Source organism: Ipomoea triloba, chromosome 15 (genome assembly GCF_003576645.1).
Source record: "Ipomoea triloba cultivar NCNSP0323 chromosome 15, ASM357664v1".
In the NCBI taxonomy this organism is placed as follows: Eukaryota; Viridiplantae; Streptophyta; class Magnoliopsida; order Solanales; family Convolvulaceae; genus Ipomoea; species Ipomoea triloba.
Genome location: NC_044930.1, coordinates 22,356,141 through 22,377,998, shown reverse-complemented (window position 1 = coordinate 22,377,998; position 21,858 = coordinate 22,356,141). Strand labels below are relative to the sequence as shown.

The following is a 21,858-nucleotide window of genomic DNA, read 5'->3' as shown; positions in this document are numbered from 1 at the left end:
TCCTTGCTTTGTGATTACAAATTTTGTTGGGCTCTTTTAATTTGATAAGCAATCAATTGCAATTGATATAGTGGACCAAACAAACAAGGTTAATCACCATAACTAACTCTTAATATTATATTTATCACTTTTTTTGTCATAAGTATTATATTATCTCATGAGTAATTTTAAACAATTTATTCATAATTGGTAATACATTTTTGTCTCATAAGTAACTATTTAATCTTAAATGTTACGTTTTGATTTAAAAATGATATTCTGTACATTTTTTTTTTCTTATAAGTAACAAACAATTTATTCATGATTAGTATTATATTGAGGATTCGTGTGTGATGGTTCCACTGGAGATTCATTCATTATATATAATCACCAACACATTATTATATTGGTACTCTCTACCTAATTGTACCTAACAATTCTACAAATTTAGAGATGAAAATTACATACTTATAACAATGAAAGACCAAAAATAATTATGCATATAATTGACAATCAATATTCTTTTAATTTTATTTTTGAGTTAATTTTACTTTTGATCCTGGATTTATAGGTGAGAATTTACTTTTAATTTATTTTTCTAATCCTCATTTGGTTCTAGTATGATTGTTTTTTTTTGGTAAATCTACCGGACTTTTCTCCGTCCGTTTAATAGTCCGAGTTCACCCGTGAGCTCCGAGAGGCACGGAAGCTGGCCCAGAAAAAATGTCACTTATGGAGATCGAACCTGACTCTGACATAACTATTTTTAATCCTCCATAAACAAATCTATTTGAATTTAACTCTTTACTTTTTTGACTCTCTTATAAAAAATTATACTCCCTACACCCTTAATCAAACGCAACATTGGCAGCTTCTTCCTCTCTCGGACATATGAAAACGCACAAGTGTGTCGCCATGATCTGCGTCGACGCGGCGGCCACCGATGCCGGAGCTACCGACCTGAAAGCACTAATGCACGAGAACAGCGTCTTCTTTGACAAGTTGGTAAATGTCATCCCACCCAGATTCTACCTACCGAGCGACGACTCCAAGCCATGGTTTCAAGGCTTGTCCAAACCCAAAAAGGCCTCTCTCAAACGACAGTCCAGGGAGAACCTAAAACTCGCCCGCCGTAACCGCCTCGACCCGGAGAACAAGATCGCCCAATCCTCTGTAAGAACAAATAATAAAAGGTCAAAAGTATGAGTCCACTAACTCCAACCTTAAATCAGGGATACACTAACACCTAAATTAGGGATCCACTAATTTATGTTTTGTTCTTATTCAGAAAGTGGTGCAAATAATTAAGAATAGGAAAATTTTCATGATTAGTGCATTGATGGAATGCGACTATATAAAGGCCATCAAAATCCCCCTCACTGCTTGACATACAGTCTTATACACCATCAGAGAGAGTTGAGTCAAGTGAGAGAAAAATAATTAGGAAGCTCAAGCAAAGGCAGCAAGCAGCACAGTTCAGTCAGGCAATCAAACAAACAACTATGGCTGGAGGTTAGATCCTATATATTTCATATACTTCAGTTTTAATTCTTACAGTTGGTATCAGAGCCCATAAAACCTCTGCTTGGTTGATTAGTTTGCATGTGTATATGCCAGAAAATATGAATTTGTTTATTCTGCTATACATATACTGTTTTTACCGGGTATGCATATATATATTTTTGACTTTATGTATGTATACAAATCTCTCCAAAATTTTTTTGGAATAAGTTATAAATTATTTTCGAAATATAAATGAACAAATTTCGAAATAAATTTATAAACAAACCTACTGCCTTATTGCTGCTGGAGTATTTTTCGAAATATAAAGAAATAATTTCGAAATAAAGTTATAAAAATAAATCTACTGCCTTCCCTTCATCGGAGTGTTCGCTGGATCTTTTGGTTGTTATCGACGCGCCGGCAACCTCTGTAGTCGACGGTGGCTGGAGTCACGAACGGTGTACAGTATGCGGCGACCGCAAGGCGAACGGCGACGGCGGATCTGGTTTTGGCGACGAAGCTGCTCTCCGTGGTCGGCGATGGCGTGCGTCGGCAGTGGCGGAGTCGAGCGTCGGCAGTGGCGACGGCGGTGGCGCTGGTCGGCGGCCTCTTCCTCCGCGTCTCTCTCTCCCTCTCCGCGTTTCTCTTTCTCTCCATTGTTGAGAGGTTGAAGCTGCTGCGTGTATATATTATTAGGCAGCTAGGTTTATGGCTGAATTGAAGATGGAGAACATGATATTGTTGAGTTTTGGGCTTGGATTGGGTCTGGCCTAATTTGGCCAGACCTGGGGCCTATATGTTACATAAGGTTTGGGTCTATTTTGATGCTGGGCTCAATTTCATTTAACTATTCATCATTAAATGAAGAAGCTAATGGAATATTTTTCTTGGACCAAATCAGGCCCATTTCAGCCAAGCCAGTTAACAATTAAGATGGGGTTATTTAGTTTATTTAGAACATTTAGTCTTGTTTTAAATTCGGCCTATTTTTATTCTTGGACTTGTTTAAGTATTTTCCAACATCATATTTGGGCTTCTTCTATCTTTAATTGTTCAATTTAATTCCTCTTTGATTTATTGTTAAATTATATTCAATTTTGAGCAAATATTAAGTTTTACATTTGCGATTTGAATTTTAATTTAATATTGAGAGTTATATTAAATTGCCTTAAGTATTGCAATTTAATTATGAAGTATGAGTTAATAATATGCATAATCTGAGCATGCTATGTGTATTTATTGCAATAATTATTTGACTGTTATAATTATGCATTTAGAAAAAGCATGTTCTTTAAGGAAGAATTTTAGAGCCTTTTAGGTCTAAATTAAATGTTTATTATGCATGATATAGTGCCTTTTAGGTGAATTTAGTGCATTTAAGGATAGATTAAGCATATTATTACTTTCCAGTTGTGTCTATTTAAAGGGCACATTAAAGAACCCAAGAAAGTTCACCCCATTAAAAGCCTTATCCATAGGTGAACTCACAATCTTATAGATCTCTCAAACGATTTTACTTCAAATATGAGAACGCATGAATTAGGGAAGTTTCTTGGGGAGGAATACTAGTTATATGGCCTTGGCTTAAAACGCCTTGCTGGCTGAAACTGCCATAGTGCCTTCAGCCATATTGCTACTAGTCCCCTTGCGACGCTACTCTGTCTAAGGAGTTGGTTTTTAAAGGAGCCTTAGCACCTACCAACTTTCCTGGGAGTATACCTAAGGATTGTCTATCATGATTTGGTTCAATTTGTTTGTTAGGATTTTCTTGCCAATGTGATAATATTTAATTTTGGTCGATTAAAGAGTAGCCACAACATCTTCAATTTACCAAAATTACATCTTAAGTTTTACTCACATAAAGTTTAGGCAAAAATATTGTGGTTAACTCTGCGTAATATGATAAAATTTCGCCCACAGGCAATTTTGTTGTATTTGTAGTGTTAATTAGGATGAAATATGAAACTATGATCATAATTTACCCACAGGGATTATGTATCGGCATATAGTTTGGTAGTTTTGTCATTAAGGGTGGAAAATTAAATCAAAATCGTACCCATTTTATTTCCACCATCCAGTCTTGATAGATTCATTGTGCGTAAAAATTTAGCCCACAGGCAATTTTTATGGCATACGAATCTATCTTTTGCATAACTTACATTGGTAACAATATGCACTTCAGTCTCTCTCTCTCTATATTTTGCCTCAAAAATTTTAACCAAGCATTTATTTCCTTACAGCATCTCAATCTGTTAATCGTACAAATCTGAACATTGAAGTTCCAGAACTTAGGGGTTACAATTATAAAATATGGAAAGAAAGAATTCTCCTTAATTTAGGGTGGAATGACTTAGACTATGCTATACATAATGAGAAACCACCGGTCCCCACTAAAGACAGTACCCAAGATGACATTGTGTTATATGAGCGATGGAATAGGTCTAATTCGCTCAGTACAATGTACATCAAGGCGAAAATATCTGATGAGATTCGGGGTTTTATTAATGAAAAACATAAAGATGTCCGAGCATTACTCAAAACTATTGACGACCAGTTCGTCACTTTAGAAAAGTTTTTAGCTAGCACCCTTATTATGAGATTTTCTTCTCTCCGCCTCACTTCCATTAAGGGTGTGCGTGAGCACATCATGGAATTAGAAGACATTGTGGCTCAACTCAAAACTCTTGGGATAGACATGTCAGGTGATTTCGTGGTGTACTATGCTTTGAATACCCTACCATCACCATATCGACCCTTTAAAATTTCTTATCACACACATAAGGAAAAATGGTCAATTTCTGATTTAATGACCATGTGTGCTCAAGAAGAAATAAGGTTAGTGAATGAAATGGGTGATAGTGCCATGCTGGCTACAGCATACAAGAAATCTAAATCTGGCAAATCTCGGGGTTCCACTTCAAAAGCTAAGAGGAAGAACAAAATTCCTTCTCAAGATAGCATAAAGAAGGTGCATAAGTGCTACTTCAGTAAAAGGAAGGGACACATGAAGAAGAATTGCATCAAGTGGATCAAGAAGAAAGGTAACCTATCCTCATTCGTATGTCATGAATCTAGTATGTCAAATGTTAATACTAATTCATTGGTGGATTGATTCTGGTTAAACTATCCACATTGCAAATTCTTTACAGGATATGCAAAATTTGAAACAACCAATGGGAAGTAAGTGAACCATCTTATATGGAAACAAGGGCTCACCAGTTGAAGCAATCAGGACTTGTACTTTAGTATTAATAAAATGGATTTGTTTTGTAAATAGTTTGATTAGACCTTTTATGTATCTAGTTTCTCTAGAAACTTGGTTTCAGTTTCAAAACTTGTACCATTTGGATTCCAATTTAAGTTTTATTGCAAATTTGTTTTTAATTGTTTCACAATTCTACTTGTATTGGAAAAGGTACATTGTTTGATGGTCTTTATCATATTCACTTACAAAACAATCCAATTTACAATTCCTAAATGCTGAAACTAGTACCAATCGTTGTAGTATTAACAAAATTTCTCAATGTTATGGCATCGGAGATTAAAACATATCTCCTTTGAGCGTATTAAAAGATTAGTAAAGGATGGAGTACTTTCTACTCTAGACTATACTAATTTTGAGACTTGTATTGACTACATTAAGCATAAGCAGACAAACAAGTCAAAGAAATGTGCCAATAGAAGTTTAACATTGTTAGAAATTATACATACTGACATATATGGACATGCATGGTCAAAAATATTTTTATCACCTTTATTGATGACTTTTCAAGTTTTACCTATGTGTATTTACTTCATAATAAGTATGAAGCATTGAATATCTTTAAATTATTTAAAGCTAAAGTTGAAAATCAATGCAATAAGTAAATACAAATAGTTAGGTCTCATAAGGGAGATAAATACTATGGTAGATACACGTGAAAAGAAACTTGACCCGAACACTATTAGTGCTTTCTTCATTAGATATGCACAATTTTCTAAGGGTTATAAGTTTTATTGTCCATCACATACTACTAGGATTGTGGAATCAAGAAGTGCTACGTTTCTTAAAGATGACTTGATTAGTGGGAGAGATCAATTTAAGGACATAGTTCCTATTTTCGATCATATTGATTCTCACATCTCTACGTCATCTAATGGAGTTATATTTGTATATCATACTCCTTCAGTTAAACGACCCACTGTTGATATTCCAGAAATTGTTGAAACTCAATCAATTCAGGATTTATAGTAAGTTCCTGAACCGATGTAGATTTAACCAATTCAAGAACTGTCCTCAGTTCCTGAAGAGGTAGTTGCCCTGCAAACTTTTTCAAGGTTTCAGTGGTTCAACATTAAAGATAATCTGATTGGGTATGATGTTCAACATTACCTAGTTACTATGTATCGTATCTTCAATAATTTGACATTAGAGCCAAAAATGATCCTGAAATATTTTCACCAATCATGAATTATTCATAATCTAATTTGTGATAAGAAGCCATGAAAGATGAAATGAATTCCATAAAGAGTAACGAAGTTTGGGATCTTGTTAAGTTACCTAATGGGGCTAAGGCTATTCAGTAGGTAAATTAAGAGATACAAGACCAGGCTTGTTGCTAAGGGATTCACTCATAAAGAAGGTATCGATTACAAGGAGACTTCTTCTCCTTTATCAAAGAAAAGATTCTCTTCAAATTATTTTTGGCTTTAGTTGCACATTTTAATCTTAAGTTGCAACAAATGGATGTGAAAATTATATCTAGAATAGGAAGTTTTATGTAACAACCTATAGGTTTATCTTCTTGGGTAGTGAGAATTTAGTATGCAAGCTTAAGAAATCCATATATGGCTTAAAACAAGCCTCCCGCCAATGGTACATTAAGTTCGATGGGGTTATTTCTTCATTTGGTTTTGTTGAGAATCCCTTAGATCATTTTATATACCATAAGGTGAGTGGGAGCAAAATTTGTTTTCTAGTTTTATATGTGGATGATATCGTGCTTGCCACTAATGATATGGGGATGCTTCGTGACGTGAAACAATTCCTTTCTAAGAACTTTGATATGAAGGACATGGGTAATGCATCTTATGTAATGAACTTTGATATGAAGGACATGGGTAATGCATCTTATGTAATTGGCATAAAGATTCATAGGGATAGATCCCGGGGCATACTGGGTCTATCGCAAGAAACCTATATAAACAAGGTTTTAGAAAGATTTCAGATGAAAAATTGTTCACCAAATGTAGCTCCCATAGCAAAAGGAGATAAATTCAGTTTAAATCAATGTTCTAAAATTGACCTGGAGAAGTCCATGAAGAACATTCCATATACTGAAGCGGTTGGGTGTCTTGGATACATTCAAGTATGTACAAGATCAAACATTGCTTTTGGAATGTTAGGACGATACCTGCATAATCCAGGCATAGACCACTAGAAAGCTGTAAAGGAATTTTAAGATATCTCAAAGATACTAATATATATATAAGCTTGGGTTTTGGAAGACGAATATCTTAAAGTTGTCATTGGATATTCTGATGCGGACTTTACCGGCTGAGTTGATTCTCGAAAATCAACTTCAGGGTACATATTTATTATGGCTGGTAAGGCTATATCATGGAAAAGTGTTAAACAGTCTTTAATAACTACTTCTACCATGAAAGCCAAGTTCATTTTTATATTTTGAGGTCACTTCACAAGGTGTATGGCTTAAGAATTTCTTCTCCTCTAGGCTTAGAATTTTTTTTTTTGAATTCTATATCTAAGCCATTAAGAATCTATTGCGACAACTCAACTGCAGTTTTCCTAACTAAGAACGACAAAAGTGGGAGTCGAATTAAGCACATCGACATAAAGTTCTTAGCTATAAGGAAGCGAGTTAAAAAGTGAATTGTGGTCATTGAGCACATCAGTATTGAGTTGGTGATAACATATTCCTTGACTAAAGGCATGCCTACAGTTAAATTCAAGGATATTGCTGAAAAGATGGGACTTTCATCCATTTTGTAATATTGTATATACATACAGTTTTAATGAATGAAATTCTTTCGCATTCAGAAATTTTCTCATAAAGTGTGTACACTCTAAATTCATCGAGAAAATACTTCAGTTGGATTTGAAATAAACATATGGTTTATTTTCATTAAGTTTTCTTGTTTCCTAATTAAGTACTTAAAGGCAATTTGCATTTAATCATAATGGATATTACTCGTATTAATGAGGACATATCATTATGGTTAGTGTTATCTTGTACTTTGAGTTTGATATTTGCACCAAGTGGGAGAATGTAAGAACAAATAATAAAAGGTCAAAAGTATGAGTCCACTAACTCCACTATGACCTTAAATCAGGGATACACTAACACCTAAATTAGGGATCCACTAATTTATGTTTTGTTCTTATTCAGAAAGTGGTGCAAATAATTAATGTAAGTGTACAAATGATACACGGTCCTTATGTTATTGGCTACATTATTTGTCAAAAATACACTTAGCTTATATCTAGGTTTTATTAGCTTTTTGGACCGTAAGTCAGTGTGTCCACCAGTGCTGAAAGTGAAGCTGTGCCAGCGGTTGCTGTCTCAGACTGCAAGGAATTAGTCCACCAATTCAAATTGTGTGGCTAACAGAATTTTAAGGATTGTGGCTCTCTTTTGTTCAAGGAGTTTTTCAGATCTAAAATTGTGAAGGTTGTTAAAGGATGCTACACTATATAAAGGAAGGCATTTGAAGCTCTAAAATGAACTTTCCTACATAATACAAGTTGAGAGCTTTCACACGTGAATATTAAGAAGATCATTTGAAGATTTAATGAAGTTTTATCACTGTCTTTGATGCTGTCGTTGATGCTGACTGAGATGAAGAATTGAAGAATTCTTGGCTTGCAGTTTTGTCAATTCAAAAGTAGATGTTGAAGGTTGTGTGTTGGTAGTGAACCTTTGTACGTTTGGGTTGTATTCCAACTTGTGTAAACCTTGGTGCATCTAGTGGATTGGGCAAAAGCTGAGTAGCCCCGCAGATGTAGGAGTGATAGCTCCGAACTGCGTGATCAATTCCTGTGTCCGGGTTCTCTTTCTTTACTTGCGTTTTTATTTCTCGTTTGGCTTTTAGTTTATCTAATCTGGACTAAAATCTATAAAAACGTTAAATAATCCCTAAAGTATTGCATTCAAGATCCACGAAGTTATTTCAATTGGTATCAGAGCCAGGGGACTTAATCTATTAGTCTACCGATCTGGCGATCTCGTGTTTCTTGAACTCAATTCTTTGTTGTCTGTTCGTTGCTTTATTTTCGGTTCTCGCTGTCTCTTGTTCTGTCTCACCGTGTGTTGAGTGTGTCAGGATGGACAGGATGAAAACTCCTCCCGAGTTAACAGGTGACAACTACCCATACTGGAAGGCTCGGACAAGAATGTATCTAAAAGCTTTAGGTGATCGCATTTGGACAGCTGTCCTAACTGGTTGGGAACACCCCAAAAAGGAGGGTGCAACAGAAAATGATCCCAAAGTGCTTAAACCAGAAATTGAATGGGATGCAGCTGAAAGGACCTCTGCGGGATATAATCATAAAGCTTTAGATACTATTTATTCGCTAATGCATGAAAGTCAGTTTACTTTAGTTGCAGGTTGTGAATCTGCAAAAGAAGCGTGGGACATATTGGAAACTACCTATGAAGGTACTGACTCAGTAAGACAATCTAAGTTACAGTTGGTACATTCAGACTTTGAAGATCTAAGGATGAATGAAAACGAAAATATTACGAGCTTCAACGAACGTGTTCAAGAATTGGCAAATCGAGCTGCTGTGTTAGGCGAACCATTTCCCCAACAAAAATTGGTCAAGAAAGTCTTGCGATCTCTACCACAGCGTTTTCGAATGAAGGTAACCGCTATCCAGGAAAATGCAGGTTGGGAAGAAAAAACTCTTGCAGCGTTGATGGGAAGTCTTAAGACCTACGAAATGGAGATTTTGACCGATCATTCAAAGAAGGAGAAATCCGTTGCTTTCAACGCTAAAGGACAAGACTTCGACTTGCCTGATACAGATGAGCTTTCTGATGATCCTGTTGGTTTATTATCTAAACATTTCTCTAAAATTTTGAAACAGGTCAAGCAAAAGAATTACACGCAAAATAATAGGGTGCAAAATCAGAAAGGAATCAACTTGAATAGCTCAAAAGGTGTGTCAAAATCTGGAGGATCAACATCTAAATCATCTGGCTCACGTTCTGGTAAATCTAAAGACAAAGTAAACAAGGGCATCCGATGCTATGAATACGAAGGATTTGGACATGTTCAGGCCGAGTGTCCAACATTCTTACGAAGAAAGAAGTCCATGACGGCCCTAACTTGGAGCGATGATGAACCTGAATCAGAAGCTGCTGATTCAGACACTGACGAATTTTCTGGAAATTTTGTAGCCTTTACTGCAATAGCTGACGTTGATCCTGACACAGAAGAACTCGCTGGTTCAGACAATGGAGAATATAATTCTGCTGAAGATCGAGAGTTATCTCCTGTGTCGTATGAATTAGAATACAAAAAGTTGTACTCCAGATGGGAGGCTTTATTTAAAGTGCATCATTCTTTGTCTAGTAAAATTGTTGTTTTAGAATATGCTAAGATGGTGTACAAAAACCAAGCCTCTGAAAAAGATATCCTTCTGAAGGCTAGTCTTGAACGTGAGGAAAAGCTACAACAGGAGCTGGACACGCTCAAACGACGTATCAAGATGATGGACACCACATCTACCCTTGATGAAATACTTGATTCAGGAAGACAAACGTCTACAAAATTTGGGCTTGGTTTCTCCGATGGGAAGAACAAAGATACTGTGTTTGTGAGAAGTTCTGAACCAGTTCATAACACGACAAAATACTACTCCAACAAGTTTATTACTCCCTTTACCAAACAAATCTGGGTCAAGAAAGCTGACTTTGTTTGTCACGTTTCGTTTCACACTAAAAGTTCAGGACGAGAAGGAAGATGGTACTTCGACAGCGGCTGTTCTCGTCATATGACAGGAAACTCAAACTACCTGACAGATGTTAAGGAAAGTCAAGGAGAAGTTACCTTTGGCGATGGAGTAAAGGGTAAAATCAAAGGAGTTGGCACGCTAAATGTAACTGGTTTACCAAAATTGAAACGTGTGCTTCTGGTTAATGGGTTGCACGCAAATCTCATAAGTATCAGCCAACTTTGTGATCAAAACTGGAATGTGTCCTTCACGAAAGATCTATGTAGTGTCCTGAACGATCAACAACAATGTGTTATGGAAGGTAAGCGTTCTTCAGACAACTGCTATATACTAACTAACGATACTCTTTGTTGCAGGACAAGTATAAATGAATCAGAATTGTGGCATCAAAAGTTGGGTCATCTAAACTATAGGTGTTTGGATCATCTTGTAAAGACTCAAGGTGTTCTCGGTCTACCCAAGGTAAAGTTTGATTCAGCAGGGGTGTGCGGTGCATGTCAAGCCGGAAAGCAAACCAGATCATCCCACTCTCCTCAAAAAGTAATCAATACAAAGCATTGCTTGGAGCTGATACATATGGATCTCATCGGACCGACACAAACCGAAAGCATCGGAGGTAAAAAGTATATTTTAGTTTGTGTTGACGATTATTCGCGTTTTTCTTGGGTGAACTTTCTCAGGGAAAAGTCTGAAACTCTCGAAGCATTCAAAGCCTTAAGTCTGAAGCTTCAGAAGATGAAAAAAGAGCCAATCATCCGGATACGAAGCGATCATGGACGTGAGTTTGACAATAATCTGTTCGACGAGTTTTGCAACAATTCCGGTATCACGCATGAATACTCAGCCCCTAAGACGCCTCAACAAAATGGAGTCGTTGAAAGGAAGAATCGTACCATTCAAGAAATGGCTAGAGTGCTTCTAAACGCAAAGGCGTTACCTCAAAAGTTCTGGGCTGAAGCAGTTAACACGGCCTGTCATATCATCAACAGAGTTTATCTTAGACCAAGCACAAATCAAACTCCATATGAGATATGGAAAGGTAAGAAACCAAACCTAAAGTATTTTCACATTTTTGGCTCACGGTGCTTTATTTTGAAGGATAGAACTCCAACTGCGAAGTTTGAACCCAAAAGCGACGAAGGAATATTTCTCGGATATTCCTCAAATAGTCGAGCATACCGGGTCTACAACAAAGTTACAAAAACCATAATGGAGTCAACAAATGTGGTGGTAGATGATCAACCCGAAGATGTTGTTGAAATTCAGTCATCTGGATTTTCACCGGAAGATGAACCAAATAGTTCAGACTCTTCTACAGCACATAATTCAGAATCTCCTAGTACGAGTCAAGAACCATCAACTTTAAACACGCCTGAAGATGAACCTGAAACTGATCAGTATGAGGTTGACATACCTACTCGTACACAAAAGAATCATCCTATTCAGAATGTCATTGGAGATCCAAGTGCTGGAATTCGTACCAGGAGAACACTTAGGAAGGATTACTCTCAACTCGCTGGCTATGCATGTTACACATCGAAAATTGAGCCTAAGACAGTAAAAGAAGCTCTCACTGATGAGCATTGGATCAAGGCAATGCAAGAAGTACTAGAGCAATTCGAGAGAAACAAGGTATGGTCACTTGTCCCTAAACCTAATAATGTGAATGTTGTAGGTACAAAGTGGATCTTTCGGAACAAAACCGACTCAGATGGCAACATTGCACGCAACAAAGCAAGATTGGTAGCTCAAGGCTATTCACAAATCGAGGGGATTGACTACGATGAGACTTTTGCCCCTGTCGCTCGACTAGAGTCAATACGTCTTCTCCTGTCTATTGCATGTGCTTTAAAGATCAAACTATATCAGATGGACGTTAAGACAACTTTTCTAAATGGCTATCTGAATGAAGACATATACGTTGCTCAACCAAAGGGATTTGTAGATCCTCATCATCCGGATTATGTCTACAAGCTACAAAGGGCGTTGTACGGACTCAAACAGGCCCCGAGAGCCTGGTATGAGAGGCTGACACAGTACCTGATTCAGCACGGCTTCAACCGAGGGGGAGTAGACAAAACCCTCTTTATCCAAAAGTCAGGTAAACATCTCACTATTGCACAAGTATATGTTGACGATATTGTCTTTGGATCTACTGAAGCAGGTGCAACTGATGAGCTCGTGAGAGTCATGCAACATGAGTTTGAAATGAGTATGATTGGGGAGCTGACCTACTTTTTAGGACTTCAGATAAAGCAAACTGATGAAGGCATATTTATTTCTCAAGAGAAATATGCTAAGAACATTCTAACAAAGTTTGGACTTGAATCTGCAAAAGACGCTAGAACCCCAATATCTACATCAACGAAACTTTTCAAAGATGAAAATGGTGTTTTATCTACATCAACGAAACTTTTCAAAGATGAAAATGGTGTTTCAGTTGACTCTACGAAACTTTTCAAAGATGAAAATGGTGTTTCAGTTGACTCTACTCTACTTTTCAAAGATGAAAATGGTGTTTCAGTTGACTCTACTCTTTATCGGAGTATGATAGGAAGTCTGCTATATCTGACAGCCAGCAGGCCAGATATTATGTTCAGTGTAGGAGCATGTGCGCGATATCAAGCTGATCCGAAAGAATCTCATGTTAAAGCAGTAAAACGTATTATAAAATACGTGAAAGGTACGCTAAACTACGGTATATGGTTTTCAAATGATACTAATCTAAGTTTGGTAGGTTTTAGCGATGCCGACTGGGCTGGAAATGTGGACGATAGAAAAAGCACATCAGGTGGCTGTTTCTTTATCGGCAAAAACTTGGTCTCCTGGCTAAGTAAGAAGCAAAATTCGATCTCTCTTAGTACCGCTGAAGCAGAGTATATAGCTGCAGGGAGTGCTTGTACACAGTTACTTTGGATGCGACAAATGTTATCTGACTACGGGCTAAATCAGAATCTTATGATCTTGTACTGTGACAACACCAGCGCCATCAACATATCAAAAAACCCGGTGCAGCACTCAAGAACGAAACACATCGATATAAGGCATCACTTCATTCGTGAACTGGTGGAAGACAAGGAAATTGAATTGGATTATGTTACAACGGAGAAAAATTTGGCGGATCTTTTCACTAAACCTTTGGACAAATCTCGTTTTGAAATGTTACGATCAGCCCTGGGAATCTGCTTTTTTTCGAATTAAAGTTTGGGTGATCGATATATAACAGTTTTTTTTAAATAAATTATTTTATCACTAATATTTTTTTTAGTGTTTTATTTTTCAGGGATAAATAATGGTTGATTTTTTTTTTCCTTGGCCGAAAAATATCCAAGAATCCTAAACCTTATAATATTCCTTTTTATCCTAAATCTTCTACCTACTTATCCTAAAAGATCTCAAAATCTTGTTGGATTTAATCTCATCTACCCTCACGCATCCCAATGCTTTAAAAGTCTATCATTTACACAAAACATCACTTTTCCCCTTTCTTCTTCGTGACCTACCCGATCGGCTTCCTCAAAGCTCCACACCGAAAAATCAAGCTCTTCTCCCATGGCTTCAAGCTCTAATCCACAAATTGACACTAACCCGTTCCTAATCTTCAAAACTACGGATGAAAGGAACACCTTTTTTCGATCTATCCTCACAAATTCCTCAAATCTCTCACCCTCTTGCAAAGAACGGGTCTTGGCAACTCTTCTACAAAATCAAGAGCTTTTGGATGAGCTNAAAGATGAAAATGGTGTTTCAGTTGACTCTACTCTTTATCGGAGTATGATAGGAAGTCTGCTATATCTGACAGCCAGCAGGCCAGATATTATGTTCAGTGTAGGAGCATGTGCGCGATATCAAGCTGATCCGAAAGAATCTCATGTTAAAGCAGTAAAACGTATTATAAAATACGTGAAAGGTACGCTAAACTACGGTATATGGTTTTCAAATGATACTAATCTAAGTTTGGTAGGTTTTAGCGATGCCGACTGGGCTGGAAATGTGGACGATAGAAAAAGCACATCAGGTGGCTGTTTCTTTATCGGCAAAAACTTGGTCTCCTGGCTAAGTAAGAAGCAAAATTCGATCTCTCTTAGTACCGCTGAAGCAGAGTATATAGCTGCAGGGAGTGCTTGTACACAGTTACTTTGGATGCGACAAATGTTATCTGACTACGGGCTAAATCAGAATCTTATGATCTTGTACTGTGACAACACCAGCGCCATCAACATATCAAAAAACCCGGTGCAGCACTCAAGAACGAAACACATCGATATAAGGCATCACTTCATTCGTGAACTGGTGGAAGACAAGGAAATTGAATTGGATTATGTTACAACGGAGAAAAATTTGGCGGATCTTTTCACTAAACCTTTGGACAAATCTCGTTTTGAAATGTTACGATCAGCCCTGGGAATCTGCTTTTTTTCGAATTAAAGTTTGGGTGATCGATATATAACAGTTTTTTTTAAATAAATTATTTTATCACTAATATTTTTTTTAGTGTTTTATTTTTCAGGGATAAATAATGGTTGATTTTTTTTTTCCTTGGCCGAAAAATATCCAAGAATCCTAAACCTTATAATATTCCTTTTTATCCTAAATCTTCTACCTACTTATCCTAAAAGATCTCAAAATCTTGTTGGATTTAATCTCATCTACCCTCACGCATCCCAATGCTTTAAAAGTCTATCATTTACACAAAACATCACTTTTCCCCTTTCTTCTTCGTGACCTACCCGATCGGCTTCCTCAAAGCTCCACACCGAAAAATCAAGCTCTTCTCCCATGGCTTCAAGCTCTAATCCACAAATTGACACTAACCCGTTCCTAATCTTCAAAACTACGGATGAAAGGAACACCTTTTTTCGATCTATCCTCACAAATTCCTCAAATCTCTCACCCTCTTGCAAAGAACGGGTCTTGGCAACTCTTCTACAAAATCAAGAGCTTTTGGATGAGGTCTTGGCAACTCTTCTACAAAATCAAGAGCTTTTGGATGAGGTCTTGGCAACTCTTCTACAAAATCAAGAGCTTTTGGATGAGCTCTTGGCAACTCTTCTACAAAATCAAGAGCTTTTGGATGAGCTCTTGGCAACTCTTCTACAAAATCAAGAGCTTTTGGATGAGCTGTCTACGAAGGAGTCCCGGAATCTCCTCACATTGGCTCAGGGAATCGGTGCTACGCTATGGCCGCTTGAAGAAAGTGATGACGATGTTAATGAGGCAGAGCTTCAGGCAGCGTTGGAGGCTTCGAAAAAGATGGATAATGTGGTATCTTTCTCTTTGGAGGCTTCGAAAAAGATGGATAATGTGGTATCTTTCTCTGTTTCCTCTAGTTCTGGCACTGTCTCGTTGCCATCTTTCTCTGTTTCCTCTAGTTCTGGCACTGTCTCGTTGCCTGTTTCATCTGTTTCCTCTAGTTCTGGCACTGTCTCGTTGCCTGTTTCAGTTTCGCCCTCTAGTTCTGGCACTGTCTCGTTGCCTGTTTCAGTTTCGCCCTATTTAGGTTCTTCGTTACCTTGTGCTGTAGTTTGTTCTGTTATGCCTAGCTCTTCGTGTGTTACATCTGTGGCTGCTTCTATATGCCCTTTAAATGTGCCTTCTGCTGTTAACTCTGATATAGTGCATATACCTGCTGCTTTACCATCTGTTTTACATGAATCTGTGTTATCTGCTGATTCGGTAGTGGCTACTGGCTCTGTTTCTGTCTCTGTTCCAGCATGCTCTGTTTCTGGCTCTGCTTCTGACTCTGTTTTAGGAAGGTCTAGGCCCGAGCAAGTCACAATTCCTGATGCTTCTACGTTTAATATACGTGATATTGCATTATATGTTGACTTGCCTGCTGCATTTCCTGTCTCAAAATCTGATAATGTTTCGGTCACTGTTGCTACATGTCCCTTGCCTGTGTCTGAGTCTGTCACTGTTCCAGCTTCATCTGGTTCAGTTCCTTTGTCTGCCAGCACTACCGAATTATTATCTGATTTAATATCAAAATTGCCTGTACCTTGCTCTACTTTGCCTGTGTCTGTGCCTCTTATACAGGTTCCTATTGAAAAATCCACTCAAAAAGCCAAAAAGAAAGTTTCTGGGAAAAGGAAACTAGATGATACAAGTGATGTGATCATTGTTGGAGAAAAGCGCAAAGGAAAAAAGCCTATGACCACTCCTACTTCAAGAATGACTCGGTCTAAATCTGCCTTTGGATCTGCTGATGCTACTGCCTCTATTAGCCCTATCATCGACCCTGCCTCACCACCCGCAAGCATCAAGATTGAGAAGTTCAAGCCAATCTTGCGTGATTCATCCTTGATTAGAGAGTGGACTACTCATAGCTCTCGTGGTGTGTTGCTTCAGAAGGAGATTGATGTCGATGATCTTATGCGCCACTGCAATATCATTCCGTTGTTGAAAGATCAAGATTTGCTTCAAACGGTTCAGAATGTGGGTCCTTGTTCTGAGTGGTTGACTGCTGAGTTCTACTCCAATCTGTCTGCTGATTCCACATCTCCAACGTCTACTTTGTTTCACAAGGCATATGTTCGTGGCAAATGGTATGATTTCAGTCCAGGAGTCATCAACAAGTTCTACAATCGGGCTGCTCTAGCTGACAGGTGTAATCCAGGCTTAGACACTCTAGCTGCTGCCTTGACACACAACAAGCTCACCACAGACACTCTAGCTGCTGCCTTGACACACAACAAGCTCACCACCTGGCCTAAAGCTGCTGCCTTGACACACAACAAGCTCACCACCTGGCCTAAAGGGAATTTGTCTTCTCAACAGCAGCTCACCACCTGGCCTAAAGGGAATTTGTCTTCTCAACAGCTGACTGCCGTATACTCTGTTCTGTTTCGTCTAGCCATGAGCAAGACTGCCGTATACTCTGTTCTGTTTCGTCTAGCCATGAGCAACTGGCTGCCTACAATATCCAAGAGCTCAATTTCGACAAAGATGGCTCTCTTGCTCTACAAAGTTCATCACATGGTCAAGTTTGATCTTGGTGAAATTATCTACAGCCACATCATGGAGTTTGTTCTTAAGAAGAAGGAGTCCAAAATTCATCTTCCCTTTCCAAATTTGATCTTTGGGATACTCAAGGCTCAAGGGTTTACTCCATACAAGAATGAGCCATTGTTGGAAATTCCAAGCCAGTACACTGTTGATTCCAGGCTTTGCTTAAAAGATCACCATGATGATCGTCCACAGCTTGGAACAGTTCCTGTTCCACTCCTCAGTCCAGTCCGTGCTGCTACGCACTCTGGCTCATCATCTGTTCCTCTATCTCGGGCTACTTCAGCGCTTGACACAGCTGCTATACCTATGCTTCAAGCTCGTGTTCAGGCTTCCCAATCCACGCTTATGTACATTAAGAATGCTACTGTCTCTCTCCAAACTGCTGCTGCTGATCTTGAGAAGTCTCATCTTGCTGACATGCGCGAACTCACCCGATTGGAACTACTGCAAGTCTCACGTCAAGCTGCTCAAGACCATAGTCCTGCTCAAGAAATGTCGGGCTCGGGTGATGATGAAGATGAGTTTGATTCTGATTAGGTGGTCACCCTGTGTCAATTCTTTGACAAAAAAGGGGGAGTAATAAGTTGAGGGGGAGAAAATAATCCACTGTTTTTGATGCATGCCAATCCACTTTTTGCTACGGGTCTATGGATAATGATTTTTTTTATGTGTTTTTGTTGAAGTGGTTGAATGGTTGAAAAATGGCATTTTATGGTGATGAATGAATGATGATGAATGAGTTTTAACTCTCTTTGATGGTTGGTTAAGAAAGTTGTTTGCGTGGAGTGTCTTGGTTCGTCTCGTGATCTATCGTGCGTGGGTATTTTCTCTAATCTTTCTTTGTAGTTATCCTCTTGGTCTTACTTGTTACCAAACTAACTTATGGCATGCTAAATAAAATATTTTATGCTTATCTTTCGTAAAAATGCCTAAGTGTGTTTGAAGGTGATTTTTGTCAAATAATTGCCAAAGGGGGAGATTGTAAGTGTACAAATGATACACGCTCCTTATGTTATTGGCTACATTATTTGTCAAAAATACACTTAGCTTATATCTAGGTTTTATTAGCTTTTTGGACCGTAAGTCAGTGTGTCCACCAGTGCTGAAAGTGAAGCTGTGCCAGCGGTTGCTGTCTCAGACTGCAAGGAATTAGTCCACCAATTCAAATTGTGTGGCTAACAGAATTTTAAGGATTGTGGCTCTCTTTTGTTCAAGGAGTTTTTCAGATCTAAAATTGTGAAGGTTGTTAAAGGATGCTACACTATATAAAGAAAGGCATTTGAAGCTCTAAAATGAACTTTCCTACATAATACAAGTTGAGAGCTTTCACACGTGAATATTAAGAAGATCATTTGAAGATTTAATGAAGTTTTATCACTGTCTTTGATGCTGTCGTTGATGCTGACTGAGATGAAGAATTGAAGAATTCTTGGCTTGCAGTTTTGTCAATTCAAAAGTAGATGTTGAAGGTTGTGTGTTGGTAGTGAACCTTTGTACGTTTGGGTTGTATTCCAACTTGTGTAAACCTTGGTGCATCTAGTGGATTGGGCAAAAGCTGAGTAGCCCCGCAGATGTAGGAGTGATAGCTCTGAACTGCGTGATCAATTCCTGTGTCCGGGTTCTCTTTCTTTACTTGCGTTTTTATTTCTCGTTTGGCTTTTAGTTTATCTAATCTGGACTAAAATCTATAAAAACGTTAAATAATCCCTAAAGTATTGCATTCAAGATCCACGAAGTTATTTCAATTAAGAATAGGAAAATTTTCATGATTAGTGCATTGATGGAATGCGACTATATAAAGGCCATCAAAATCCCCCTCACTGCTTGACATACAGTCTTATACACCATCAGAGAGAGTTGAGTCAAGTGAGAGAAAAATAATTAGGAAGCTCAAGCAAAGGCAGCAAGCAGCACAGTTCAGTCAGGCAATCAAACAAACAACTATGGCTGGAGGTTAGATCCTATATATTTCATATACTTCAGTTTTAATTCTTACATCCTCAACTCTCCACCTCCTCATCGAGAACCAGAAAATTGCAGACGATTCATACAAAGATAAACCTATCGATTTCGGCGAAGATGATGGTAACGACAATGCGGATGATCGTTCGGTTACCTATGAAGAGTTGTGGCAGAGGCTCCGGAGGAAAATCGAAGCCCTTCGTGCTAACAGAGAGAAATCGGATGAAAATTTGGTGAAATCAGAAGGGAAGAAGCGAAAGAGGAATGATGAAAAGACGAGCAATGGGGCAAATTCGGGGAATATTCTGAGTGAAATTGAATTTGGGAAAGTAAAGATTGGGGACGATGACGAGCAGGGGAAGAAGAAAAAGAAGAAGATGTCAAAAGCTAAAGAATTGGAGAGGTTGAAGAGGTTGGAAGAGGTAAAGAAGGAGAATCCAAAGGTGGCTGAGAAACATTCTTGGAAAGCTGCAGTGGATAGGGCAATGGGGGTGAAGGTCCATGATATCCCTAGGCTTTTGAAAGAGAGTATGAAGAGGGAAAAGAAAAGAAAAGAGAAGAGCATTAAAAAATGGAAGGAAAGGGTGGAGAGTAGGGAGAAATTGATAGAGGAGAGACAACAAAAGAGGAGGGAGAACATTTCAGGGAGAATCCATGAGAAGACAATGAGCAAAATAGCTAAAAGGGAGAAGAAGCTTATGAGGCCTGGATTTGAGGGACGGAAGGAGGAATTCATTACTAAGGATTGAAGTTAATGTGCTTATTTAGCATTCTCACAATTCACAATAGAATAGAATAGAATAGAATACCCTTGTGTTCTCCATAAAAATGGCTTCATGCTTATTTATTTTGAATATCAACTTTGCTTTTCATTACCAACTGTGCTTGTGTTAGTGTAACATTTATGCAACTTTGGTTTTTAATTTTTGTCTGAATGTTACTTCATGCTAGTTGTGATGAAAGAAATACATGATAATCGGTGCGTAAGGCTCGAATATTTGATCTTGGTTCCCAGCGATTTGAGTTCTAGCTTTAATGTGCTTAGGATGTTGGTTTATGACTTTATGATATTTGTATATTGTCAACTTATCACTACATTTGATATAATCCTTTTTAAAAAAAAAAAAAGTAGAGATAGGCATACAAACTAGATTTACTTTTGATATAATCCCTTCCATCTTTTCAAACCATGGCTGATGTTTCTTTCCACTAGATCCAAGTGTCTTGACAATGCCATCTTGTTCAGTGTTAATTATTGGTATCATTTTGTATGTGCTATTTTAGATTTCAGGTGTTAGAGTGGATGATTTGTTGCAAATTCAGATCTTGAAGTACCATGCTCCTAGGAAGAAGGATGTGAAGTTTGCAGTGTTAGCTGAAAAGGCAAAGCATAAATGATCATCAAATCTCCACTCTAATTTCTCTGTATGCACTCCTAGTTATGACTTTTGATTTACCATTTTAGAAATTTCTGTTTCAATATATAGGTAATTGGTACACCCCTGGTTCACATAAGCTGTGGTCAAAGTGAACGATCTCTGAGTAGATCAAATGCTGGTGAGAAGTGAGTTTCATCATCTTAAAATCTTGTAACTGAGATTAAATTTCAACTTTTATCTTCAAATTGATTAATTTTTCCCTAAATGGGAAATGCAGAAAACTACATAAGACCATTTATGGAAGAAAAGAGATTCTGCTGGGTCTGGGCAGAAGGCACTCAATCTCAATCTTAGGATTGTAAGTCTATACTAGATTGTTTCTGCTGTTAGTAGGCTAACTGCGTTTAAATAATTAACCATACTTTATACAAAACTAAATTCCTAAGGAATTTGTATCAATCCACACAAATTCCACAAACTTATATATATATTATGTATACCCTTTTGGTCATTTTACATGTTAACCATTTTACATGTTAACCGCTAATCTAAACAGCTAATTTTACCAAACATCTTTTTACAAATTGCTAATACAATCCACTAGTCAAACCCGCTAATATAATCCGCTATTTGATAACCGCTAACACAATCCGCTACCGCTAAAATCTAACCGCTGATAACCAAACAAGCCCTTTCTTTAGAGTTAATTCCATTTTTGGTCCTAGATTTATAAGTGGTAATCCACTTTTAGGGTGTTTGGTTACCAGCTGATCAGCCATTTTTCAGCTGGTTTGACCAATTTTGGCTGATTGACTTGGTCAATCAGCTAAAAATAGTGTTTGGTAAAACAGCTTGTTGGCATAGCTGATATGGCCAATAAGCTGATTTTCAACAAGCTACTCCCAGCAGCGTTTTTACAACAGCTGATTCCATTTTTTCTACCATGCCAAAATTATCCTTGATCCTATGTAAAACAAACCAATTTGATCTTCATCCCAAAACCCACGCATATTCACAAATTAAAAATAAAGGAAAGAAAAACAATGGAAAACACTCATCTCCTCCCTT

The 21,858-nt window shown here is 37.8% G+C and overlaps 1 protein-coding gene across 1 annotated transcript; it reads left to right on the top strand.

Annotated features, from left to right (window-relative positions):
- The first annotated feature begins 799 nt into the window (after positions 1 to 799).
- On the top strand, positions 800 to 20,320 carry LOC116007414 (ribosomal RNA-processing protein 14-C-like). Its single transcript, XM_031248075.1, has 2 exons — positions 800 to 1,145; positions 19,446 to 20,320. Exons 1-2 carry the CDS (start codon positions 871 to 873, stop codon positions 20,158 to 20,160), a joined length of 990 nt encoding a protein of 329 aa, XP_031103935.1. The 5' UTR covers positions 800 to 870; the 3' UTR covers positions 20,161 to 20,320.
- The last annotated feature ends 1,538 nt before the right edge of the window (positions 20,321 to 21,858 follow it).

Coding starts and splice junctions, on each gene's coding strand:
- LOC116007414 (XM_031248075.1), top strand. CDS start 871: ATGAAAACGCACAAGTGTGTCGCCATGATCTGCGTCGACGCGGCGGCC. Junction 1,146..19,445: donor CCGGAGAACAAGATCGCCCA/ATCCTCTGTAAG, acceptor TTTAATTCTTAC/ATCCTCAACTCTCCACCTCC.